The sequence below is a fragment of the Rhinatrema bivittatum genome, chromosome 15 (assembly GCF_901001135.1).
Source record: "Rhinatrema bivittatum chromosome 15, aRhiBiv1.1, whole genome shotgun sequence".
NCBI classification, from domain to species: domain Eukaryota; kingdom Metazoa; phylum Chordata; class Amphibia; order Gymnophiona; family Rhinatrematidae; genus Rhinatrema; species Rhinatrema bivittatum.
The window spans coordinates 34388340-34416210 of record NC_042629.1 but is presented as its reverse complement, the minus strand read 5'-3'; the positions used below and the strand labels follow the sequence as shown (position 1 = coordinate 34416210).

General features: G+C 43.2%; 1 protein-coding gene across 5 annotated transcripts in view; it reads right to left on the bottom strand.

Annotated features, from left to right (window-relative positions):
- NME7 (NME/NM23 family member 7) overlaps nucleotides 1–27871 on the bottom strand; it is a 310951-nt gene that overhangs the window by 245953 nt on the left and 37127 nt on the right. For all 5 annotated transcript variants that reach the window (XR_003852753.1, XM_029577812.1, XM_029577811.1 and 2 more), the window contains one exon: nucleotides 25720–25886. Coding sequence is in view for 4 of the 5 variants with exons in the window: in XM_029577812.1 (XP_029433672.1) it covers nucleotides 25720–25886 (167 nt within the window). In the remaining variant the exon portion in view is untranslated. The remainder of the gene's footprint in view (nucleotides 1–25719; nucleotides 25887–27871) is intronic.

Sequence of the window (27871 nt, the reverse complement as noted above, 5' to 3'; positions counted from 1 at the left end):
CAGGAAACAGAGAGTAGGATTAAATGGGCAATTTTCTCAGTGGAAGGGAGTGGACAGTGGAGTGCCTCAGGGATCTGTATTGGGACCCTTACTGTTCAATATATTTATAAATGATCTGGAAAGAAATACGACGAGTGAGATAATCAAATTTGCAGATGACACAAAATTGTTCAGAGTAGTTAAATCACAAGCAGATTGTGATAAATTGCAGGAAGACCTTGTGAGACTGGAAAATTGGGCATCCAAATGGCAGATGAAATTTAATGTGGATAAGTGCAAGGTGATGCATATAGGGAAAAATAACCCATGCTATAATTACACGATGTTGGGTTCCATATTAGGTGCTACAACCCAAGAAAGAGATCTAGGTGTCATAGTGGATAACACATTGAAATCGTCGGTTCAGTGTGCTGCGGCAGTCAAAAAAGCAAACAGAATGTTGGGAATTATTAGAAAAGGAATGATGAATAAAACGGAAAATGTCATAATGCCTCTGTATCGCTCCATGGTGAGACCGCACCTTGAATACTGTGTACAATTCTGGTCGCCGCATCTCAAAAAAGATATAATTGCGATGGAGAAGGTACAGAGAAGGGCTACCAAAATGATAAGGGGAATGGAACAACTCCCCTATGAGGAAAGACTAAAGAGGTTAGGACTTTTCAGCTTGGAGAAGAGACGACTGAGGGGGGATATGATAGAGGTGTTTAAAATCATGAGAGGTCTAGAACGGGTAGATGTGAATCGGTTATTTACTCTTTCGGATAGTAGAAAGACTAGGGGACACTCCATGAAGTTAGCATGGGGCACATTTAAAACTAATCGGAGAAAGTTCTTTTTTACTCAATGCACAATTAAACTCTGGAATTTGTTGCCAGAGAATGTGGTTCGTGCAGTTAGTATAGCTGTGTTTAAAAAAGGATTGGATAAGTTCTTGGAGGAGAAGTCCATTACCTGCTATTAAGTTCACTTAGAGAATAGCCACTGCCATTAGCAATGGTAACATCGACTAGACTTAGTTTTTGGGTACTTGCCAGGTTCTTATGGCCTGGATTGGCCACTGTTGGAAACAGGATGCTGGGCTTGATGGACCCTTGGTCTGACCCAGTATGGCATTTTCTTATGTTCTTATGTTCTTAAACAGGGGCGGGGGGTAAAGAGGAATGAAAGGATAGAGAGGAGAAGGAAGGATTAAACTGCAGAATAGTCATTAACAACATGAGGTAATAATAATAATACAAGCGTGTACAGTGACAAATGATATACTGTCATTAACATCAAAAGTAAAATAAAAACAGTAATATGATAATGTCTGGCTGCTGGGGGTAACAGAGATTTTGTACAATAGTTCTATAAGGGATCATTGACAGGATTCAGATAGAGGTGAACAGTGGGGTTAGTCCGGGTAGGCCTGTTTAAATAGCCAGGTTTTTAGTTTCTTTTTTAATTTAAAGGGGCATGGTTCAAGGCGGAGAGCTGTGGGCAAAGAGTTCCAGCGTGATGGGCCGGCGATGGAGAGGGCACGATCCCTAGTGGAGGAGAGTTGTGCTATTTTGAGAGGAGGCACGTGGAGGGTTCCCTTATAGAATGTTCTGGTAGGTTGATTGGGGTGAGAGAGGCTGAAGGGGAGCTCAAGCCAATTTGAGTCATGGGAATATATGGCTTTGTGGATGATGGTGAGGGTTTTGTAGAGAATACGAGACGGGATGGGTAGCCAGTGTAAATCTTTAAGGATGGGGGTGATATGGTCGGCTTTACGGGTGTTTGTGATGATTCTGGCAATGGCATTTTGGAGCATTTGGAGTGGTTTGATGGTCGAGTAGGGGAGCCCTAGTAGGAGAGAGTTACAGTAGTCCAGTTTGGAGGAGAGGGTGACTTGTATGACAAATGTGCAGATTTAAATGGAACACCGAAGCTACCTTATGTAACAGGTCTTAGCATTACAGAATCCTTACTAAGCCTTGAAAAGGGAGCCTTGCAAGACAAAGTCTGCAACTCCAAAATGCATCTTGCTGAGGTAATTAACAATAAAAAAGCAATTTTCAATGTCAAGTCCTTCCGAGTTGCTTATTCTAATGGCTCATAAGAAGGGCTTGCTAATGCACTTACTACCAAATTCAAATTCCATAACAGTATTAAAGACCACAATGTAGGATTAAGGCATTTAGCTCTTTGTCAAAAAGCATGACACCTCTTTGGTGAGACAATATAGATGTCCCATTAAGCTTCCCCCTTAATGCAAAAAAAATCACTGCAACCAGTACCTTTAAAGAATTCAAGGCCAAGACCTTGTTGAGGCTCTACTGCAAGTATGTCAGAATATCTCCTATTTGTAGCAACATGGCAAACGGTTAATTTGTCTACAATATATTGCAAAAATTTGCCATATCCTCACATAAGCTCTCTTTGTGGAATTCTCTTTAAATCTTAACCTTGTTCTAATAACTGATTGTTTGTATCCCTTCTTGGCTAATCTCGCCCAACAAATAGCTATACCATAAGCAAGAATTAAGATGGGTTTCCCAATACCTCTGATTCCTGGTGAAGGAGACCTCCTATGCCTTGAAAACATAATGGTCGATCCACTATCAGCCTGCTTAGATCAGCGTACCATGGTCTTTTTTGGCCACAGTGGTACCACTAGGAGCTCATATACCTACTCCTTCCTGAGCTTCTTTTTTACATGGCCTATAAATGGCCAAGGTGGTAAGAAAGCATAAAGCAACGCTCTCTTGGCGGCTCCTGTATCAGCGCATTCATAGTCTTTTCATTGGCTGAAGAACATTCTTGCCTTTGCGTTCTGGTGGGTTGCTGTTAAAACCATCTATGGCTCACCCCATTTTTGTATTTTCTGCTTGCATACCCAATGACCTAGCATCTGGGTCTTCGTATTTGGCTCAAAAAATCTGCTTGCCATTCTCCTGACCTGCAGCGTGTAATGCTGAAAGTTGTAGCAGATTTTTCTCCTACCTTGCAAATAGTAGCTCCATTTCCTCTGAAATTCTTTGGCTCCAAGTACCTTCTTGTTTATTTATGTATGCTACTGCTGTTGCATAGTATACTTACTGTTCCTTAACTAATCACCGACTTAAAATGGAGTAATGATAGCTTTATGACCCTTGACTAACTGATTTATGTACCCCTACTCTATCACGTGGCTCAATCTTGAGCGAAATGGTTCTGGCAAAAGGCACCTCAATCTTATCTGTCTTCTTAATATCCAATCTAGAAACTCTAGTGATATTCCCCTCTGCAACATTCAGGGAGTTTGAACACCAAAAAAAATCTTACCATTATTTTCAGCTGATTTCTTTTTTTAATTATGCATGCAAAATTGCATAGTATCATAGTAATTTACATAAGAACATAAGATATGCCAGACTAGGTCAGACCAAGGGTTCATCAAGCCCAGTATCCTGTTTCCAACAGTGGCTAATCCAAGTCACAAGTACTTGGCCAGTACCCAAACATTAAACAGATCCCATACTACTAATGCCAGCAAAAAGCAGTGGCTATTCCCTATTGATTAATAGCAGTTTATGGACTTCTAATAAAGGCAAAAACCTACTGACAAATCAAAGGCATATGTTATAATAATTTTCAAACCCCCACTTCCATGGATAAAGTGCTTTTACATGCATAAAGTTCAGCATTAAACATGTAAATGCTTTTGAGCATCAGGCCACTAGCATTAAAAGGTTTTCTTTGCAACTCCAACCAAAGACAAAACATGAAAATGCAATTCTGAATTTAAAAGGGAGCGCAAAATCAGAATCTGTCCACATATTTTTAAATGGAAATTCAGTATTATATGAGGGAGACGAAGAAATTAATCAAGATGGCAAAAAGTCAAGCGGAAGAGAGGATTGCCAAGGAGATAAAGAATGGTGACAAAACATTTTTCAGATACATCAGTGAAAAGAAAAAAGTTCAAGTGGTACAGTGAAATTGAAAGGTGGAAAGGATCAATGTGTGGAGAAAGACGAGGAAATGGCAGAAATATTAAACGATTACTTCAGTTCTGTGTTCACTAAAGAAGACCCTGGAGAAGGACCATCTCTACTTAACAAGAAACTGGAGGGGAGTGGAGTAGATGAAACTCCATTTACAGTAGAAAAGGTATGGGAAGAGCTGAAGAATCTGAAAGTGGGCAAAGCCATGGGGCCTGATGAGGTTCATCCCAGGATACTGAGGGAACTCAGAGATGTGCTGGCGGGTCCGCTGTGTGACCTGTTCAATAGATCCCTAGAAATGGGAGTAGTGCCGAGTGATTGGAGAAGAGCAGTGGTGGTCCCGCTTCACAAGAGTGGAAACAGAGAAGAGGCTGGTAACCACAGACCGGTTAGCCTCACTTCGGTGGTGGGAAAAGTAATGGAGTCACTGTTGAAAGAGAAAATAGTGAACTATCTACAGTGGGGAGAATTGATGGACCAGAGGCAGCATGGATTCACCAGAGGAAGATCCTGTCAGACAAATTTGATTGACTTTTTTTGACTGGGTAACCAAGGAATTGGATCAAGGAAGAGCGCTCGATGTCATCTACTTGGATTTCAGCAAAGCTTTTGATACAGTTCCGCACAGGAGACTGGTGAATAAAATGAGAAGCTTAGGCGTAACTGCCGAGGTGGTGGCCTGGATTGCAAACTGGTTGACGGACAGAAGACAATGTGTGATGGTAAATGGAACTCTCTCTGAAGAGAGAGCGGTTTTAAGCGGTGTACCGCAAGGATTGGTGTTGGGACTGATCCTGTTCAATATCTTTGTGAGCGACATTGCGGATAGGATAGAAGGTAAAATTTGTCTTTTTGCGGACGACACTGAGATCTGCAATAGAGTGGACACGCCGGAAGGAGTGGAGAGAATGAGACGGGATTTAAGGAAGCTGTAAGAGTGGTCGAAGATATGGCAGCTGAGATTCAATGCCAAGAAGTGCAAAGTCATGCATATGGGAAGAGGAAATCCGAATGAACTGTATTCGATGGGTGGGGAGGCTGATGTGCACGGAGCAGGAGAGAGACCTTGAAGTGATGGTGTCTAATGATCTGAAGTCAGCGAAACAAAGTGACAAGGCGATAGCAAAAGCCAGAAGAATGCTGGGCTGCATTGAGAGAGGAATATAGAGTAAGAAAAGGGAAGTGATTATCCCCTTGTACAGGTCCTTGGTGAGGCCTCACCTGGAGTACTTTGTTCAGCTCTGGAGACCGTATCTCCGAAGAGACAAGATGGAAGCGGTCCAGAGAAGGGCGACCAGAAAGGTGGAGGGTCTTCATCAAATGACTTATGAGGAGAGATTGAAGAATCTAAATATGTACACCCTGGAAGAAAGGAGGAGCAGGGGTGATATGATTCAAACTTTCAGATACTTGAAAGGTTTTAACGATCCAAAGATAATGACAAACCTTTTCTGTTGGGAAAAAAATCAGCAGAACCAGGGGTCACGAGTTGAAGCTCCAAGGAGGAAGACTCAGAACCAATGTCAGGAAGTATTTCTTACAGAGAGGGTGGTGGATGCCTGGAATGCCCTTCCGGAGGAAGTGGTGAAGACCAGAACTGTGAAGGACTTCAAAGGGGCGTGGGATAAACACTGTGGATCCATCAAGTCTAGAGGACGTGAATGAAGAGTGAGTGGCTCACGGGAGTGACGGCTACTGCCTGGAGATTATGCCCTTATTCAATGAACATGCGCACGGTTGGTGCGACTCCAGCGTTGCTCTGGGCTTCAGCAGCAGGAGGAAGTGTGGAAAAAAAGGATTTGCATTCACGAAAAGCGGGGAGTGGCTTGCTTGTCACAGCGGTTGCTGCCCCGAACTAAATAGGCCAGATACTTTACTTTCAATGCATATCCAGCATAGCTCTCTGCTTCAACGGCAGGGGAGAAGTCGGATACTTCAAGCAAATCCAACATAGCTCTCTGTTTCAACGGCAGGGGGAACGTAGAAAGGTGGATCTATATACAGGCAATAACCAACAAGGACTGAGTTACATACAGGTCTATCCTGTAAAGTGCGTCCGCGGTTTCCCCGTCCCTAACCGGCTCTCTACTCACTTTCCGGCCGCGTTAGCCCTTCCTGCGATCCCAAATCCCCTTTAACCTATTCCTACCGCGTCCTAAATTCCCCGGGCAACCCCTTCCGCACGCGGCATGCATATTGCATGCAAACGAGCGAATTAGCTATTCCCTAGCATCCCGTAACCCGCGCCCCGACTATCGCTAGTTTTCCCTGCTGTTTGTCGCGCGTTTAACCTGCTAACTTACCGCCTACCCTGACCCCTGCGGTAGAGGCAGGGGTCAGGGTAGGTGGCAAGCTTTCCCCCAGCCCCCGCTCACCTGCCCCGGCCGCGATCATGGGTGCCGGTCTCCGGGGCAGCCCCAGTCCTCTCCCCTCCTCCCGAAGTGCAAAAAAAAAGCAAAAAAAAGCAAAAAAAAAAAAACTTAAAAGCAAAAAGTAAGTCGCTTCGCCGCTTCACTCTTCCCTCCTCCAGGAGCAGGGCACGAAAAGCAGCCTGCTCCGGGAGGAGAGATGACAGCGGCGAAGCCAAAAAAAAAAGCGAAAAAACCAAAAGGTGACCCGACCCGACTTACTTTTGCAGCCGTCCGGCCATCTGTAGAAGATATCGTTGCTCCCTTACCTCCCCGGGAAGATGGCTGCCAGCACGGGGGAAAGCGGCCCCTGTGCACGGGGGAAAGCGGCCCCTGTGCATTCAATTGGCTGCTCAAGACGTGACGTCACGACGTTTGACGTCACGTCTTGAGCAGCCAATTGAATGCACAGGGGCCGCTTTCCCCCGTGCTGGCAGCCATCTTCCCGGGGAGGTAAGGGAGCAACGATATCTTCTACAGATGGCCGGACGGCTGCAAAAGTAAGTCGGGTCCGGGTCCGGTCGGGTCAGATCAGGGTTACCTTTTGCTTTTTTCGCTTTTTTTTTGGCTTCGCCGCTGTCTGGTCCGATCGGATGCAAAAGTAAGTTGCTTCGCCACTGTCATCTCTCTCCCCTCCTCCCGGAGCAAGGCTGCTTTTCGCGCCCTGCTTCGGGAGGAGGGGAGAGAGATGACAGCGGCGAAGCAACTTACTTTTTGCTACTTTACCGCCTACCCTGACCCCTGCCTCTACCGCAGGGGTCAGGGTAGGCGGTAAGTTAGCAGGTTAAACGCGCGACAAACAGCAGGGAAAACTAGCGATAGTCGGGGCGCGGGTTACGGGATGCTAGGGAATAGCTAATTCGCTCGTTTGCATGCAATATGCATGCCGCGTGCGGAAGGGGTTGCCCGGGGAATTTAGGACGCGGTAGGAATAGGTTAAAGGGGATTCGGGATCGCAGGAAGGGCTAACGCGGCCGGAAAGTGAGTAGAGAGCCGGTTAGGGACGGGGAAACCGCAGACGCACTTTACAGGATAGACCTGTATGTTAGATATTCACTTGGATGCAGTTCCAACACTGCTCTCTACATTAATGGTGCAGGTGGAGGGGAAATGGAACCAAAGGGTTACTAAGAGCCAAGAGTAACAGAAGTATGAGAGAAATAAAAAAAAAAAAAGAAAAGGTGCATAGCTTGCTGGGCAGACTGGATGGGCCGTTTGGTCTTCTTCTGCCGTCATTTCTATGTTTATTGCTGTGATCGGTCTACCAATTCAGATACATACGAAACCCAGAATTGGTCTGTAAGGACCAATCCCTTTTTTTTTTTTTTTTTTTTTATTGTTAATATTTTTTTTTATATCTCTTTTGGAATTTCAAAGTATAATGATTAACATCCTTGCTCTTGCTTTTGAAATGGAGCAGGACATAACAGTATTGGCTTTATTAATTTATTTAGTGTTACCAGTATAGCAATTGTCATTGCTGGTTATATATATTGGAAAGAAAAACCATGAATGTGTTTGGGACACCAATTCTAGGGCACATCCAAGACCACTAGTCTCTGATAATGTGGATCCACTTTTTGTAAAAACATTAGTTCTAGATTTTCTGGCACCCTCTGCAAAATCTAATATTTAACCTATCCTCAGGAAGTCTTTGTGGTTTTGATTCATCTGCTTTCAAGTATCTCACCAAATTCTCTCTTTGCAATGCATTTGCAGAGATGCGATTTGAAACAAGAACCAGCAGCCTAATGCTTGAGTCATAGAAGTCTTCTAGCACCTAATGTGCTAGTGATCTTGAAGAACTAACAAATTCATTAACTTTGACAAAATGCTAGGCAGCTGTGGATTCAAACTGTGCACTCTGTCCTCCATCAAAAAGCTGCAGATTTCTGCTGAATAGAGCTCTTTCCATCCTACCAGTACAGATGTCAGCCGCACAGATAGTTGATGGAAAAAAACATGAAGCATAATTCCTTACTTACAGCGCCTCTTTCCACAAGGATTAATGATTTCCTGCTCAGTGGTGAGAATCTGGCAGCAACCTGTGTCTTAAAACAGACGTTATTTCACCTGTGGGGAAGGTCTATTCTGAAAGTATCTCCAGCTCTGCATAGAATGGAATGGCTATTAATGCCTTCTGTGTTTCTTTCAGCCTGAATCTCAGCTGGCAGAATTTTTCATACCTAAATTTCAACTCAGTGAAACAGATGGATTATTGAGACCTCCTACTGCTCAGAATTAATCTTTTTTTTTTTTTTCTTTAAAGGCTGAAAGGCTTTATTTACGAATCTTAAGGATCTGGGGGAGGAAAAAACCCCAGCAGCAGGACTGCTGGCAATAATCACTTTGTCCCAGCACTTAGAGAGTTTTTAATCCTATGCGGCTGTGCAGAGCCTGTAACTGCTCGAGAGCATTCAAGATAGCAGCATTCCAGACACAACAGGAGAAACCGCCGCTAGCTGCTCTCTCTTGGAATGTGTCTGTGAATTTAAAATATACCTATGTGCTAGGTTCAGGCTAGAAATACCCCAGATTGTAAGCTTGCTCTGTTTGATGTGCACTGTTTTATCATCACGTTTGCAAGCTGAACCCAATGTGCTGTCAGACACTGCTGCCTTTTATTGGTCACAGAAAGTACAGCACGCAGACATATGAATTGGCACATGACAATCCTCAGAAAATATCTCCTAGCCTTAGAAACCCATTCCCAATACAAAACTGAAAGTATCTTTTTCCTTTCCTTTGTCTATTTTCTTAAATCATAGTCTGTATGACTTACCTTAGCCAGCTGAAAACTCTGGTTTTTTTCCTGCCTTGAAAAAGGTTACCTTCTCTTGTCAACTTATTACCACAGTCAATTGATGGGAGCCAGGATGGAAGCCTTTGAGTTAGTGGGCTCGCTTTGAGTCCTGACAAGAAGTGGTGAGCTTTCAAACTGTCAACAGCACGCTTCACCGCAAGGCTTATCAATTGCAGGAGCTTGGCCTCCACAAACATTTCAGCTCGGAGAGTAAGCAGGCTATCCCTTTTTAGAAAAGGGCCTGCTCAACATGTAGTGCTCTCCCAGAGAAAACAAACACCATCAGATGGGTAGAGAGCTGCTTTGCTGTCCTGGTTCGCATCACTGCAGAGAACAATCCACAGGAGCTTGGCCCGTTAAGATAAATTTGACTTAAAAACTAGTTTAAGGATTATATCACAACCATGAAATACGGTACTTGTAAAAATTCTCTTCAGTTAAAAAAATGGGTGGAGGCTTGTCCACAACCGTCCATCCAATAGCTGGAGGCAGAGAACACTGGCTGTATCTGGTTCCATGCATGACAGACATATGGGTGATGTCATTAAAAAACAAACAAACCAAAAACCCTCTGCCTCCAATTGCTGGATGAGGGGACTAAATCCACGGGTTCTTGACTGGTGAAGCAGAAGGACAAGGAAGAAGTCTGGTGCCAATGGAGCAGCAGACTGCGCACCAGGGAAGCCAGGGCTCAAATCCACTGACGCTCCTTGTGATGTTAGGCAAGTCCCTTCATTGCCTCGGGCACAAACTTAGTCTCATTTACTAAGCATTTTTCCCATAGACCCAGAATGGGAGAAAAACCTTAGTTAATCAGACTCTTTTGTAAGCCCTCCAGGGCAGAGAAATACCTAGAGTACCTTCAAAGTAACTTGCTTGAGCTCAGGTTTGGAAAAGCAAGTAATCAAATCCAAAACCCAAACCTCAGCCACTCACACTTATGGATTTGGAAAATACCAATTAAGTTTAGGATCTTTTGAGTCCCTGAAACCCCAAACCTTTTTCTGAACAAGACTCCAAGGTACTAACTGAAGCAGAAACAGACAGACTAAAATCCAATACCATTTTTTTAACCAAGACTTCCAATGACTCTTCTACCTAATTTTAATTAAAAACAAATGTACACTTTTTTTTTTTAAGTTGCTGCATTTTTTACCGTTTCTTTATTTGTGCACTATATATATTTATGTGAGCTGCTTTGTCCACTCAAATGGTGCTCCATTTATCCATTGCTACACAATGCATATCAACAGCAGCAAAATACCAAAAAGTGGGTGATCTTGTCATCTATCCAAGATGGTAGTGTACAAAGCAGGAAAACAACAAAACAGTGTCCCTGATAAGGATAGATATGTTACAAGTAGTCATGCTTTATTGGCTGGCAGCTGGGATAGATTCTTAGCAGCGGGAACAGAGATAGCTGGGTGGACTGGACGGGTCTTTTTTGCCATCATCTGTGGTTACTATGTTATCTGACCTTTCTACATCCTCATTTTTCTCTCAAATCCAGAGGCCTCAACTCACAGCATTTCTAGGAGCAGCAAGACGAGCTTCAAAAGGTTGCCTTGAAATCGGTGTTTAAGTGAACAGAGAAAAAAGTCCCCTTTCTGAAGTTTTCTGTGATTAGCTGGAAGTAGTTCATCTTTAAATACAAGGCGGCTACTCATAGTATGCTTATAGTGGGTATCAGTAAGTCTCAGATGGTTGAAAGCATGCAAAATGTGTTGATGCTCTGTAAGATTACACACCTTGTTACTTAATTACAAAATGGCTCAGTGAACAACAAGCATACAAAATGAACTTTTAATGTATCAATCTCAAGGAAAGGAACAGTTTCAGAACCACGTGTCCTCTTAATTTGAATCGTCAAAAAGACAAAATGATAAGCAAAACAATTTTTTAACAGACATTTAGAAAGGGGTAGGTTAGCAATGAGACTTGGAAATTACAACACAAAGCACTAGGACTTTTTTTTTTCCTCCTGTTTGTGTATCAAAAATCTAATGCCTCCTGGAATCTAACAGCAGTGCCAGACCACACAAATGTGAAGTTAAAAGTTTAAATTTAAAAAAACAAACCCCAAACAAAGAAACTGTTTAGTCTCAGAGTTGCCTGGTTTAAAAACAAACAGAAACAAAATAAAACAAAGCAAGCTACCTATTACAACAAAGTAAACTTTTCAAGTTGTGTGTCATTTCAAACCTCTGCAGCCTCAAATATGTTGCAAATTGTATGACTGTCATGAACTAGAGAACACTGACAAGACTAGCACACTAATCCAGAACAGCCAGAAATAGGGGATAGAAGGCAAATTCAAAATGTGCCTTCAGCAGAAGCTTATTACAATGATCTTGCAACAAAACAAGTAAAATCTTTGGAGTTTACAAGAGTGAGGCTACAATAATTTATAATTCACATAAATGATACCTAAGAGGGCTTAGAGATGGGGAGGGTAATTTTGAAACTGACCACAGAGCTTGTAGGTCTGCAAGCTTATTTTCAAAAGGGAAACTCACTGCGGAGTTTCCCTTTAAAAATCTGTGACAAGCAGGGAGCATGAATACAATTGTACCCACATGCATTGCACCTGCTTTAAAACACGTGCAAAGTATGCATGTGAAAGTATCTAAGGAGATTTCAAAATTAAGGCTCTGTGCATACTTTCACTTCCACGACCTAATTCAATCATTTTATGTGGGGAAAAGAATGCATGCGAGGCAAAGGGGAGCATCAGGTCAGCAAGCCCCACTTTTAACTTTGGTATTATTCTTGCCCCATAAACGAAAGTAGGGAGCAGGAGGATAGGACCTCAGTGGGGAACAGAATTTCTGACAGAATTTGGGTTAACATCATATTCTTGGGAGGGAGAGTGAGGAAAACAGAATTTGGGACTACCTGCCACTTTGCTAGTGAAATGGTGTTTTTAAAATTCTGTAGCTTTAATTTGATCAATCATAGCCTTTCAATTGGATGTTTTCCAGTTGGTGCAGGTCCTAAGGTCCCATCTTTGGGAGGGTAAGAGCTGCAGCTGAATGTTAATGACTCTGCATGAGACAGGCCTCACCTTCAATACAGAAGTAAGGAGGGGAGGGGACCACCACAGGGTAACCCTCAATCTTATATAACAGCTTTATTACCGTGTTTCCCCGAAAATAAGACAGTGTCTTATATTAATTTTTGCTACCAAAGATGCACTAGGCCTTATTTTCAGGGGATGTCTTATTTTTCCATGAAGAAGAATTCACATATATTGTTGAACAAAAAAATGAACATTTATCATATTCTGAATAGTTGTCTGGTTATGCTGGTTTGTGATGACAACTAACTGTGAATCCTGCAGGGTAAAAAAATCACAGCTGCATGCTCTGGTGTTCTGTGCGACGGGCATGCTCCCAAATAAAAACTTTGCTAGGTCTTACTTTCGGGGGAGGTCTGATATTTAGCAATTCAGCAAAACCTCTACTAGGTCTTATTTTCGGGGGATGTCTTATTTTCGGGGAAACAGGGTAAGAAGCCAACACTAGAAGGGGAGGAGCAAGGGCAGATATGACTGATTATCCTGCTGTCTAAAGAGATCATCCACTTCTTGGTAGACATGTAGGATGAATTAGCTGCACAAGTTGGTCTCTCTAGCTAAGGACTGCCTTCCAACAAAAAAAAAAAAAAAAAAAAGAGAGGGAAGTTGAGAAATAAGTCACCAACACACAGTGGGCAGGTTTTTGTTTTTTTTTTTACTATAAACATTTTTGTATTTCCTTTTTTTTCTTTTAACAGAAGACAACTCAAAATAATGAAAATGGACCCTAGTGGAGACTGAGTTGTGTTCTACCCCTTAAATAAACCCTGAAGGAAAGACCGACCAAACATACTTTCTCATTGAAAGTGTGTGTCCTAACAGTAATGGAATGTAAATGTGTGGAGTGAACTCTATATCACAGCCTTGCTAATCTCCTCAATGGAGGCTGACCTGCCATGGCTCTAACATTTTGGGGCGGATTTTAAGAGCCCTGATCGCCTAAATCCGGGCGGATTTAGGCGAGCAGGGCCCTGCGCGCCGGTGCGCCTATTTTACATAGGCCTACCGGCGTGCGCAGAGCCCCGAGACTCGCGTAAGTCCCGGGGTTTTCAGAGGGGGCGTGTCGGGGGCGGGCCCGATCCGCGCAGCGTTTTCGGGGCGTGTCAGGAGCGTTTCGGGGCGGGCCCGGGGGCGTGGTTACGGCCCGGGGGCGTGGCTGCGTCCCAGCACGCTAGCGGCCCGCTGGCGCACGGGGATTTACGTCTCCCTCCGGGAGGCGTAAATCCCCCGACAAAGGTAAGGGTGGGGTTTAGACAGGGCCGGGCGGGTGGGTTAGGTAGGGGAAGGGAGGAGAAGGTGAGGGGAGGGCAAAAGAAAGTTCCCTCCGAGGCCGCTCCGATTTCGGAGTGGCCTCGGAGGGAACGGAGGTAGGCTGCGCAGCTCGGCGCGCGCCGGCTATATGGAATCGATAGCCTTGCGCGCACCGATCCCGGATTTGCGCGGCTACGCGCGTATCTACTAAAATCCCGCGTACTTTTGTTGACGCCTGGAGCGCCAACAAAAGTACACGAACGCGCCGTGTTTGTAAATCTACCCCTCCGAGCCTTGATATCCCTTCTAGAGTCAGACCTGCCTGAGCATAATACAAAGAAGATTCTTTGTTTCTGTGTTTACTAATGAGGATGTTAGGGAGATATCTGTTCTGGAGATGGTTTTCAAGGGTGATAATTTGGATGAACTGAACCAAATCATGGTGAACCTGGAAGATGTAGTACGCCAGATTGAAAAACTGAAGAGTATCAAATCACCTGGACCAGATGGTATATATCCCAGGGTTCTGAAAGAACTGAAAAATGAAATTTCAGACCTATTAGTAAAAATGTGTAACCTATTATTAAAATCATCCATTGTACCTAAAGAATGGAGGGTGGCCAATGTAACCCTGATATTAAAAAAAAAAGCTCCAGGGGTGATCTAGGAAATAATAGATCAATGACCCTGACTTCAGTAATGGGTAAAATAGTGGAAATATTCTAAAGAACAAAATCACTGAACATATAGATTGACATGGTTTAATGAGACACAGCCAGCATACATTTACTTGCCTCAAAAATATGCTACATTTTTTTGAAGAGGTTAATAAACATGTGGATAAAGGTGAACTGGTAGATGAAGTGTATTTGGATTTTCAGAAAGCATTTGATAACGTCCCTCATGAGAGGCTTCTGAGAAAGCTAAAAAGCCAAGGGATAAGAGGTGATGTCCTTTCATGGATTGCAAATTGGTTAAAAAGACAGGAAACAGAGAGTAGCATTAAATGGGCAGTTTTCTCAGTGGAGAAAGGTAGAACAGTGGAGAGCCTTACGGGATCTGTACTTGGACCAATGCTTTTCAATATACTTATAAATGATCTGGAAAAAGGATAAGATGAGTGAAATGATCAAATCTGCATACATAAAATTATTCAGAGTAGTTATATCACATGCGGATTGTGATAAATTGGAGAACCTTGTGAGACTAGAAGATTGGGCATCCAAAAGGCAGATGAAATTTAATGTGGACAAATGCAAAGTGATGCATATAGGGAAACATAACCCATGTTGTAGTTACATGATGTTAGGATCCATATTAGGAGTTACCACCCAGGAAAAAGATCTGGCCGTCAAAAAAGCAAACAGAATATGTTAGGATTTATTAGGAAGAGAATGGTGAATAAATTAGAGAATGTCATAATGCCTCTGTATCGCTCCATAGTGAAACCACACCTTGAATACTGTGTACAATTCTGGTTGCCGCATCTCAAAAAGAGATACAGTTGCACTGGAGAAGGTACAGAGAAGAGTGACCAAAATGTTAGGGGATGGAATGGCTCCCCTATGATGAAAAGCTAAAGAGGTTAGGCTTGCTCAGTTTGGAGAAGAGATGACTGAGGAGGGATATGATAGAGATCTATAAAATCATGAGAAGACTAGAAAGGAAAATGTGAATCAGTTATTTACTCTTTCAGATAATAGAAGGAGTAGGGGTTACTCCATGAAGTCAGGAAGTAGCACATTTAAAACAAATTGGAGAAATTTCTTTCACTCAATGCACAATTAAGTTCTGTAATTCATTGCTGGAGTATGTGGTTAGGGTAGTTAGTTTAAGAAAAGTTTGTATAAGTTCCTGGAGAAGAAGTCCATAAACTGCTATTAATCGAGTTGACTTAGGGAATAGCCACTGCTATTACTGGCATTAGTAGCATGGGATCTATTTAATGATTGGAAGATGGCCAATGTAACCTTTATATTTAAAAAGAGATCCAGGGGAGATCTGGGAAACTACAGAAAGGGCTTGAACAAGTTAATGTAAATTGGTTATTTACTCTCTCAGATAATAGAAGGATCAGGAGGCACTCCATGAAGTCAGAAAGTAGCTCATTTAAAACAAATCAAAGAAAATTCTCTCTTACTCAGCACATAGTTAAGCTCTGGAATTCATTGCCAGAGGATGTGGTTACAGCAGTTAGTGTAAGTGGGTTTAAAAAAAGGTTTGGATAAGTTCCTAGAAGAAAAATCAATAAACTGCTATGACAGTAATTAATAAGCAATAGCAGCTTGTGATTTATCTAATGTTTAGGTAGTTGCCAGATATTTGTGACTTGGATTGGCCACTGTTGGAAACAGGATATTGGGCTTGATGGACCCTTGGTCTGACCCAGTATGGCATATCTTATGTTCTTATGTACTTGCCAGGTAGTTGTAACCTGGATTGGCCACTGCTGGAAACAGGATACTGGGCTTGATGAACCCAGTATGGCAACTTTTGTTCTTATGCAATCTGCTATCCAATTAGAAAGCATTCATTTGGAGGGGCGCGCTGACGTCACCGCTGGGAATGGCTGCCTGAAGCGAGAGCTCCCTGCGGCGTTGCTCTTACAAAGCCCGTATTGCCTGCAATTCATCGATTAATTTGCCAAAAGCACCCTAACAGCTTACCTTATACCGCAGAGATGGCTTCAAAACGTAAAAATATGGACCTCACGCAATTTTCGTATACTAAACCGGCTGATGCCGTTGCGGCCACGACGGCGGAACAGGCCTCAAGCGAGACCTCGGAGCTCGAGTTTGACCATGCAGCGCCTGCGTCCTTTGCAGAGCTCACCACACGAACGGAACTTAGAGAATGGTTTATAGATTTACGGCGAGACCTCAAACAACATAAACAGGATCTCATGACCTCAATATCAGAGGTAAGAGAAGACTTAGCAGTGGTGGGACACCATGTAGATGAACTTGATGTCCGCGCTGAGCAGCACAAGGAGGATATACGCAAAATGGCGGACGAAATGAAACTGACCCAGGCCACGCTTAAAAGCTTACACGAAAAAGTTGAGGATCTAGAAAATAGATCCCGCCGTAATATTATTCGTATTAGAGGCGTTCCCGAGCTCCCAGAATACCTTAACTGCACTGAAGTAGTTACTAAAATATTTCACGCTATCCTGTTGACCGCTGAAGGAGGTGGGGGGGGGGGGGGGGGAAGAGCCAGCAGCATGGGCTGATGCTTTTCACATAGAACGGGCGCACAGGGTACAAGGGCCCCGCAATACTGAAAAACCTAGAGATATTTTAACTTGCCTTCAGACATTAAGAAAAAACTCGCATTTATAATGCATCCAGGAAGCAAAAAGAATGGACATGGGATGCCCACAAATTATCTATCTTTAATGACTTGGCAGCTTCTACAATACATAAAAGGTTTGAACTTCGGCCTGCTACCTCGGAATTACAGGACAAAAACATACGCTATCGGTGGACCTTTCCTTTTAGTCTGCTATTCACCGTAGAAGGCGCAACTTACAGGGTTAGGGATATGGAAGAAGCAGCTACAGCCTTCGGCAAAGCTAACCTACCGCTACCTATTTCTACCGCCTCGTCACAATCTGGAGCTAGCGGACTACCTAATACCCCCAGATGGCAGCGGGCTGGTAACTTCAAACGGCTGGAATGCCACCGAGGTTCTAATCGACCCTCTCAAGCTTCAGCGGTGCGCTAATCAGAGTGGAAGCTGTTTATATTGGATTACTTTTTTCATGCTCTGAGTGCTACTCAGTAACTGGGTGCTTTTTGGCCTTGTTCTTTTCATTATGAGGCTTTGCTTTTGTTTTTCCCATACTACCTGTACGCTGCAGGGCGGGCGCCTTTCCCGCAAGTGGCTAAGACCCCTGAGATGGGAGGTATCCAAGTGGTGGATACAACTGATTTGGGATTGGGTTGGGAAGGGGTACTTTTCTGCCATGAGCCACTCCATGAGGTACCACGGTCAATAGGTAACATTTTTCATTTGGAGACGACGGTCCCTTTGCTGCTACACGGGGCTACACAGGAGTTCATCACGATTGAATCATGGCTTTGAAGATCTGGACCCTTAATGTCAAGGGACTCAATTCACATACAAAGCGCCAATTTTTGGCACGAGACTTGCTGAGCCATCGTGTTGATATTGCTCTCCTCCAAGAAACGCATATTCGAAAGCGACATGAACATCTTCTGCGCTTTCATGGCTATCCCACGGTATTTCTTGCTGCTAGTTCTAAAACTTCCAAGTATGCCGGAGTGGGCATCTTGATATCTAATAAAGTGACTTATACTTTAAAGGACCATTATGCGGATCCCTTGGGACGTTTTCAATTTTTAAAACTATGTGATACACTAACGCTGACCATTGTAAATATTTATGCTCCCAATACGGGCCAAGATCTGTTTTTGAAGGCTGTACATGAGAAATTGATGACTTTTGCTGAAGGCCATATCTTATGGGGAGGGGATCATAATCTAGTTCGCAATCCGCGAGTGGATACTTCTAATCGGCGATCCTCAGGGGGCTGGAAAGCATCTTCTCAACTATCTCAATTGATGCATGACTGGAGTCTTGTTGATGTTTGGAGGCAACGCCATCCTACTGAACGAACGTATACCTTCTACTCCACACCACACAATATGTACTCTAGACTAGACTACTTCTTAATTGATAAACAGCTGCAAAATTTGGTAGTCGAAGTTGATATTGGTACCATCACGTGGTCTGACCACGCTCCAGTCTGGGCTGTGCTGGACATTTCTGACTCTGACTCTGGTATACGTTTCTGGCGCCTTAGAGAGGATCTTTTAAAGTCTAAGGAGCACCTCACTACAATACAGGAAGCCCTGAGAAACTATTTTGCCGTAAATCAGGGGTCGGTCCCGCGCGCCAGCTCCATTTGGGAATGCTCCAAATTGGTTATTCGTGGGCGTTTAATCGCCTTGGCTGCGGCTTTAAAAAAATGACGGGACCGTAAACGCTCTGATCTAATCCACGAGATGAATTCTTTATCACACCAACACACCAGAACTCTGAATCCATCACTCCTTAAACGTATTCAAGCAGCTCGCTCTGAACTACACCTACTGGAAGCTACACAAATAGCACACGATTTGGACAGACTTAAGCAAAAGCATTTCGAGGGCAATAATAAAGCAGGACGGTTGCTTGCTAGAAAACTCAAGCAGCGTCAGCTACTAAACATCGCTAAAATTAAGGATCAGCAGGGAAATATCCAATCCACCAACAACGATATCAGAAGATGTTTTACACACTTCTACTCGACGCTATACTGTAAAGCATCCGACATCACACAGGAGGCCATCCACCGTTACTTACTCCCTATTACGCTCCCTGTCTTGACAGATGATGACCAGTCATTTTTGGATGCACCGATAGCAACGATAGAAATTCAGACTGCTATTAAAGATTTGAAACCAGGGAAATCACCAGGCCTTGACGGCTTCACGGGAGTCTACTATAAACAATGTCAGGAGCAGCTACTGGACCCGCTTATGGATTTCTTTAATAGTCTTTCGGACGAAGCACCTCTGCCTCTTCATTCCAATGTTGCAGGAATCACAGTCATCGCCAAGCCAGGAAGGGACCCTGCCCAGTGAGGATCCTACCGACCCATATCTCTCTTGAACGTTGATCTTAAATTATTTGCTAAGGTGTTGGCGAACCGCTTAAATGTTATTCTTGCAAAATTAGTACATAAAGATCAAGTAGGGTTTATACCTCAAAGGACAGCTGCCGATAATGTACGTAAAGTGATTGATATTTTATGGTGGGCTAAGCAGGAGCAAACACCTTTAGTTTTGCTAGCTGTTGACGCCGAAAAGGTTTTTGATCTCGTACATTGGGATTTTTTATTTGCTACCTTAGTTAAAATGGGATTTGGGGAAAGCTTTTTGGGATGGATACGATGTATATATTGCAATCCTGGGGCTAGAATAAAAGTAAATGGGCGTTATGGTGACCTCTTCCCTGTGCAGAGAGGAACGAGGCAGGGATGCCCATTATCGCCCCTATTATTTACTCTTTTCCTCGAACCTTTTACTACACGTATCCGGGCGTCCACCCAGATAGAAGGGGTCCCTGTAGGTCATAGTAGTCTGAAAATGTCATTATTTGCAGATGACATACTCTTGACTCTAACTAATCCTTTGGTCTCTCTCAAAGGGGTTATGGACGAGATCAAGGCTTTTAGCGCAGTTTCAGGTTTTAAAATTAACTTTGATAAAACTGAATTACTAAATGTCTCAGCAGACCCAGTGGTTCTTTCGGCCATAAAACAAATTTATCCCTTCAAGGTGGCATCCCGTTCAATTAAATACCTTGGGGTACAAATTGGTCCTGATATTGAGCAATTATTTCATCTTGATTATAAACCTCTGGTGGATAAAGTGAAAACTGATATACAGAAATGGGATAGAGATTTTTTCTCCTGGGTAGGACGTGTTGCAATAGTTAAAATGAACATTCTCCCGAAATTCTTATATCTGTTCAACACCCTACCTATCTTTATTAGTAGTGCTATTTTGAAGTCCTGGCAGAAGATTCTGTTTGATTTCATTTGGAGGAGGCGACCCCCTAGGGTGGCCAGGCGGATACTACAACAACCGTGGTTGCGGAGTGGCCTAGGGGTTCCGAATATAGAGCAATATTATGTAGCTGGGCAGCTTGCTGCAGTTATTGATACCCATAGAAAGGCGTACATAAAGCAATGGGTTAAATTTGAAGAAAATTTGTTGGGAGGTTGCCCTCTTAGGATTCTTTTTTGGCAGCCTCGCGAAACTTGGCCGCCTATACGACCGATGCAGTTAGCCTTGGCCACCACTATTAAAGTATGGAATAAGTGGAAAGGACAACTCATAGGCAACAGGATGTATTTTTATTCCACCCGTCTCTATTATAATTCTCTTTTCCCTGCGGGACAGAGTAATAAAGCCTTTCAGAATTGGCATCGTCAAGGCATTATTAAGATGGAGGACTTGCTTAGTGGAGGAACCCTTATGACCTGGGCAGACCTACAAGCTAGGTATTCCCTTCCATGGCAAGATTTCTTGGCGGGCAGTCAGATCCTTCACTTTATGAGATCTCCCAATGTATCCAAGGACTTGGTGCTAGGCAAAACCCTTTTTGAACATTTTTGTGAGCATATAGATAAAACTAGAGGGATGATATCTAAACTATACAATTTATTACTAGGCCCTACCACTCAACCATTCCCTTATATGTCAAAATGGGAAACTGACCTGGGATTTACCATTAGTATCGATTCTTGGACGCAAATCTTTACCTCCGCTCGCAAATGTTCAGTATCGGCTACCCTACAGGAGAATTGTTATAAGCTTATCACCCGCTGGCATCTTACCCCAAGCACTTTACATAAACGGTATCCTCATATTAGTGACCAATGCTGGAGAGGTTGTGGTCAGACAGGCCCTTTTTTTCATATTTGGTGGTCTTGTGATAGGATATCCCCTTTATGGCGACAGGTGGCGCAATGGCTGGAGTGCATCCTGGACGTTCAGGGCCTATTAGACCCGGGATTTATGTTACTCTCACTCCCACACACTCCTCTGAAAAAACCACACATGGCCTTTTGTCAACAAGTTTTTATTGCTACTCGATTATCCATAGCCAGCTATTGGAAACAAGACATGACACCGTCCTTGGCCATCGTACAGCATAAATTACACTATTACAGTAAGATGGCAGCCATCACAGCGGAGTTACATAACTCTATGCATAAATTTAAAGACACATGGCCCCTTATTTACAATGGGAAACAGCACAAGCGGAGCAATGATCTTTTTATCTCGACCTGGTCATTCCTTGTCCTTCCAAATTCAAATTAGTTATTCTACTCCTGTTATAACTCCTGTCACTGTCTTTACCTGTTTCAGCCGATCCTGAATCCAATGTTCTTGTTGGGGCTCATGGTGGGGAAGGGGAAGGGGGGGGGGGGGGGGAACTTGAGGTATTATCTTATGCTTACCCAGGTGTTTTCTGTATACGAGATTGGTTTGCAAATTGTTTCTATTGTTCAGTTTGTTGTTGATTGCAATGCTTATTGTAACTGGGTATTCTATATGTTTGAAAACTTAATAAAAATTTAAATTGAAAAAAAAAAAAAGAAAGCATTCATTTGGTTTCAGCAGTCTCAGGCTTACTGGGCTCAAAGGGAATAAAAAACTAGGTATTCCATCTATTTCAGGTACCTCTCGTCAAAGTGCGGAAAGCTTGCTCATCTTTATGAACAATGAGGCCTAGGGAAATTTGACACCACCTTATGTAGAAACTCGGAGGTGTTGGCAGCATCATTTTATTATGAGGAAACGTAATATAGGGTAAATAAGTGTATTAAGATTATTTTAGGGAACTAGTTCGTTAGTTTTCCTGGAAGTTCATTGTATGTAAAGGTGGAGTTGATGGTGGATCAAAACAATCACCAATAATTGATAAATGTCGATCAATATATGTATAGTGCACAGTTAGTATAAGAATTGTTAAGACATTTTTAAACATGATACTGCTGTATACTTTTTTTCCCCTTCTTCTCTAAGTTTGGTCGGTAAAACCATATGGTGTCCAAGTACAGATCCCTGAGGCACTCCACCGTTACCTTTTTACCACTGTGAAAAGGCACCATACTCCTGGCCGAGGTCCTTATGAAATCATACAAACCATCTGCCACATATGCAATCCCAGCTTCTAACTGGGTCGTCATTTGAGAATCACCCTCAGCGCTCCCCCATCTTCTCCTGAACCTTCTACACCCAACACAAACAGGCCCTCTGCATCAGGTTACACCATGGATGGCTGCTCACAGGCTTAAGGCTGAAACCTCAAATACCTTTTTCAACTGGATTTCCAGTTTCTGATCCTGAAGGCCCTTAAGCATGGCTGAGTCTGTGACCGGGATGGTGGTCTTCTTGGTGATTGCCAATACAGAGGCATCTACCTTGGGCAACATCAAGAGCTGCAAAATATCCTCAGTTAATGGATATAACTTTGTCATTGCCTTTGCCACCTTTAGCCCAGCTTCTGGCGCATTCCACTCCCGGTCTACCAATTTCTTAACCTCCTTAGGTAATGTGAATGCTGTAGGAGGATCCTGAAGACCGTCCAGTACCAAATCTACTCCATTATCCGATTCCTCCTGTAGCATCTTCACTCCCAGCTCCTTCAGGACGGAATGAATAAGTGGCTTCAACTCTTCCTTACAAAAAAGGATGGACCACTCATGGGCTGTCCTCCTCCGCAATAGGGATCTCCTCAGACTCAGACAAATCTCCAGATTTGTCCTGGTTCTTACCCAGCTCATGGTCGGCTGAATCATCCCCCTGGTTAATAACTGGGTCAGCGTCTGCCAGATCCTCATCTGAATCCTCCAGATGGTCATCCAAATCATCTGATTCCAGAGCTCCCTCTGGGTGACTAAGATCCAACCATCAGAGAAGGTTCCCCCAACTCCTGTCCAGGGACCTTTTTGCCCTCTTAGGATTAGGCTGCCCTTTTTGGTTCAGGAACCTTTTTCTCCCTGCATACCTCCTGGCCAAATAAGCCTTGTGTATGGGTAAAACAAATTCTGTGGAGAATTCTTCTCCCTCACAGTCCCCAACCTCAGGAATTTTCAGACCTTCCTCCCTCTGATCTTCAGCCCCGGCCTGCATTGCCAGAGACAGAGGGGGAGGGGAGTCCCGGGCCTCTCAACAGGATCCTGAATCATGCCCTATGCACCCCTCTTGTTTCTAGCAGCAACATCTCCCCTAGCAGTCTCCCTTACAGGGCCCTGGGATCGGGTAGCTCTCCTGTCAGAGGACTGTGACGACGAGGGCCCCTCCCCCCCGCAGCACAATCCGTACAACATTGGCTAAATTAAGCCATGAACAAGCACCGTCACAGGCCCTGCAACTTTTCGTGCACATTAATGTCAGCGCCATGGGAGTGGGGGGGCTAACATGGGTCGTGCACGTCCTCTTGTCACGATAAAACTCCAAAGCACAGTGGCACGAGTTACCACAGGAAAAAACTTACAAATCGGCAGCCCTGCACACAAAATCTTCTTCCCCCAGCACTGCAGCCTGTGACAAGATGAATTCGCTTGGTTATCCTGAGAAATACTCAAGAGAATTTCCTTGACCCTTACAGTACAGAGTGCATTACTCAACCATGAATATCTGGTAGTTTGCTATGTGAAAATTGAACATAGAATTCTGAAAGAACTTTCTCCCATAAAGGTCTAAGGTTTGAGACTCATGGTCCAGGGTCACTGAGGCAAGAGCTTTAGAATTTTTGGTCCTTTCCAGGGTGGATTTGACTGCCACACACTAGCATGACTACTGGACTTTGTAAAATCCAGGAGCTGCCTGGCCATAGTACTTTAAATCTGCCTTCTGAGGTATCAATATGATCTTCTATACATCTTACAAAAGTTGGTGGGTGGCTACCACTAAGTCCTTGGAGCGTCAAGGAATCAGAGGGAGCCAAATAAAGGTGATCTGAGCTCTACCTCCAAATTAAAGAGAATGGCTTGAGCCATTTTTTGCACAAAAGCTGGGAAAGAGAGGTCCTCTGGATGGGGACACTCTTCTTGCCTGAGGAAAAAAGGGATCTGATTGAAGATCAGAATAACAACCTCCTGCAGACACAGAATCTCCAGATCCACGAACAGACTTCCAGTACTGCTCAGAATCACAATTTGATATTAAAAGAAGAACAGAAGTCTGAGAGAATACTGACCCCAGAGGGCCTTCCTAATGATTCTGGCAAATCAAGTCTGAACGATGCTGATCATCTAGGAAGGTCTTCCTCTCCGGCTTTGACAGTACAGAGGATATGGACAGTGAATATCAATGTCAAGATACAGATATCACTGCCAAACCACTCTGTGCTTGGGCACAAGTCTCAAAGATCCAGTTCACAGCTGACACTTGAGAAAAGAGGAGCTCACTTTCTGATGTAGTCATTTGTGAGAGTGCTCTGACAGCGTCCCAGCCTCCTTACTTTCAGGTCCATGCACTAAAGGAGATCGGTGTCAATGCTTGAAAGCCTTCCTTCAATGCTTGGACCAGACCTCATCTCTGAAGACCCCATCTTTGAGTCTGAGCAGTGGGAATGGAAGCATTCCCTATTCCTACCTCTGTGTTCCAAGCTCAGTGCCAAGGCAAGAAAAGACTCCCTCGGCGTCCATGCACTGCCAGTGGACAATGCAACTTCTTGGTGCTTCAGTGTTGAAGCATTCAGTGCAGGAGTCAATGGACTGGACTTTTATCAGCATTGATTTCTTGGCATCTCAACTGCAGGAACTTGATGGTTCTGGGTGACATTTTTGAGCAGATACCACATACAAGGACGTCATGTCATGGCTGCAAACAATGCATATGCGCACTGTGATGATTTGTCAGGGAAGCCTGAAGTTGCAGCGGAAGAAATAGCCAAAGAGAAATAAAAATGTTTACAAAGGAAGTCATCCAAGATCACTGAAAACAGGTCACACAAAGAACTTGGGGAAAAAACCAAACCTAGGAATGGTGAAAGAAGCTATTTTAGCCAAAAGATCTTCATTCAAAAAGACTGTGTAGGAAGTCTGCACATGCCCTAACAAAGCCTTCTAGGTTTTTCCATAGTTTTTGAGATGCTGGCACCAGTGAATGACATCACCCACTTCTGTGGCTGATGCATCCTGCTTGTCTACAAACAATGTAAAATGTATCAGCATTTTGTTTTCTTTTAATGTAAGCTTTAAACATTAGCACATACAGAAAGGTTCCTCAATGTACGTTCAGGTTGATCTAATTAAAGATATCACAACTATTCCAGTATCAGAAAACACAAACATTTTACATATCCTCAACAATTACTGTAGCTTATTATGATTGTGATAGTAAGGGAAAAAAATGAATATAATCAAATTCTCCATTCTGATCAAGTAGAGACAATGAAAAGCCTGCCAATTGAAAGCTTTGTTTTAATACTTCTGAAAATTCGGTTCCACTGTTTGCTGTATCTGAAGTTACTTGTCATTTTTTTGGTCCAAAGTAGATTTTAGCTTTAAGTGTTAAAAATAAGTGCACTTACATTGTACACTTGAGGATACAAAAAGGGGTTGAATTAAGCACAAGTTTGAAACTTGTGAGCCATTAACACCAATCCTCAATGATTAAAATGTATCACTATTCTTACCTTTCTTTCTTGCTGCCAAGCCTGTGGGCTGTATACTGATCCCCATAGTCCACCAGATGAAGCAGGCGTGAAAAGATATTCACTTTATTGCCTACAAATAAGTCTTCAAACTTTATGTCTTCATATTTGGTTCGTTTTAAAAAGATGCGATGATTTTTCACATCATACTGTGGAAAGAAATTTAACATTGACATGTCTACCAATGTGATCCCTAAAATCAACTGTTTCTTTCTTTTTTATAGTTTTCTCTGTACTCCCCTATCAACAAACTTCAATGCTGCTCTGGACGAAGCATTACTCAACAGTGAGAGCAGCTAGATGGGAACAACAAAACCCCTTAGGATCACCAACCTTCCCTCACGAGCCAGTACCTACCATATACTTGGAACCTGCCTGTCCTAGACAGGAGACTCAAATTCATACTACCCATCACTAGTCTTACATTTGTATTGGCTTGATGATTTCCTTCTCTTTTAGGGCAGGTGACCCAAAATATGGCTATAAATTGGTCTTTGGTCCCAAAAAACAAAGCGGAAGCTGATCCAAGATGGCTAGCAGCAATAAACACGAAGAAAGGATCAGTGAAAAAGGACTTTTATTGAATCTTGCCCAACTCTGGCAGAGTTTCGCTCTTCTAGGAGCTGCCTCAGGGGCTTGTCAGCCACAACTGTTGGCTCTTCCACGAGCACACAGTTTTTTCATACATTTGAACTATGTATGAAAAATATGCTTATGGCTAGAACCACACTAGTATAGCTATGGTTCCATTACTATTTTCCACGACGGACCGCAGTCCTGCTGCTGATACACAAGCAATAATATTGGTGTTGACAAGCCCCTGAGGCAGCTCCTAGAAGAGCGAAACTCAGCCAGAGTCAGGCAAGATTCAATAAAATTCCTTTTTCACTGATCCTTTCTTCGTGTTAGGTCTTTGCAATGAACATGTCTCCAGCCGAAAGATACAGATCTCATTTCCTTCAGGAAATTGCTCCAAGTAACATAATATCTTGGATTTTTCCCTCACAAACTTCTCTCATCCCCTTGCCCCATTCAAAAGCCCAGTAAATTCAATGAGCACAAACGTAAGTCAAGAATTGAATAAGTCCTCTGCATATGTGCCCAAGCCATTTAAGCATTTGGGGTATTAAACGTTTTTGTCCAGAGGATGAAATGTAGGAGTCTTTTTGGACCTTCCAATCACTAGCAGCTCCTTACTGCTTTTATAAATCAGATTTTCAGGATCTTGCCCATCTCTTCATCCCACTTTCATGCTATCTTTTTCTTCTCTCCATCCCCACCTTCAGCTGTCATTTTCCCCATCTCCTGCCTCCTCCTATCTCACTTTTCACATTCCTCATTTCACCTTCCTTTCTCCATAAGAACATAAGAAATTGCCATGCTGGGTCAGACCAAGGGTCCATCAAGCCCAGCATCCTGTTTCCAACAGAGGCCAAACCAGGCCACAAGAACCTGGCAGGTTACTTTCCCCCAGCTTTCAGCTGATAGATCCGCAGGACGAAGTTTGTACAAGGACCACATAAGTATGCACTCCTTCCTTAAGCGTGCAGGAAAGTGACAGGAGAAGAAGCAGCTGCACAGATTGGGAGCATGCAGTCTCACAGTGTCCCCATGCTGTCAGCCTACCTCAGAAGATATTAGAGTGCCAAGCTTTAAGAAGAGCATCTTGCTGTTATGAATCTCTGCTCTCATCCAAATCCCATTCAGAGGCATGTAAATTATAACTATTAAGAGAATACCTGAAATGAGGATTTGGGGAAGGAAACTTTTAAAATCAGGGGGCGAGTCATAAGGAAAGATACATACCTTTTATTCAAAAGTGTCAAAACACTGGATTAAGTATACTTTTTAAAACTCTTTCAAAAGAATGGGAAGAAATCTGTTTTAATTTCTTGTGACTTATGAGGTAAACAACCGATAAGTGTCAAGCCCATAAGGATATAGAAAGGGACTTGGGTGGGTTATGTAGTGTTTTACCTGCATAAATGACTCTTTAAAAAATTGCACAACCAATAAGCATGTAAAAGTATGCACATACAGTATTATATTGTACACATGTAATTTTATGCACATAGGGGACAGGCATTCTAGGGGATGTGAGACTTACACTCACTTTATTTAAAAACTATGCATG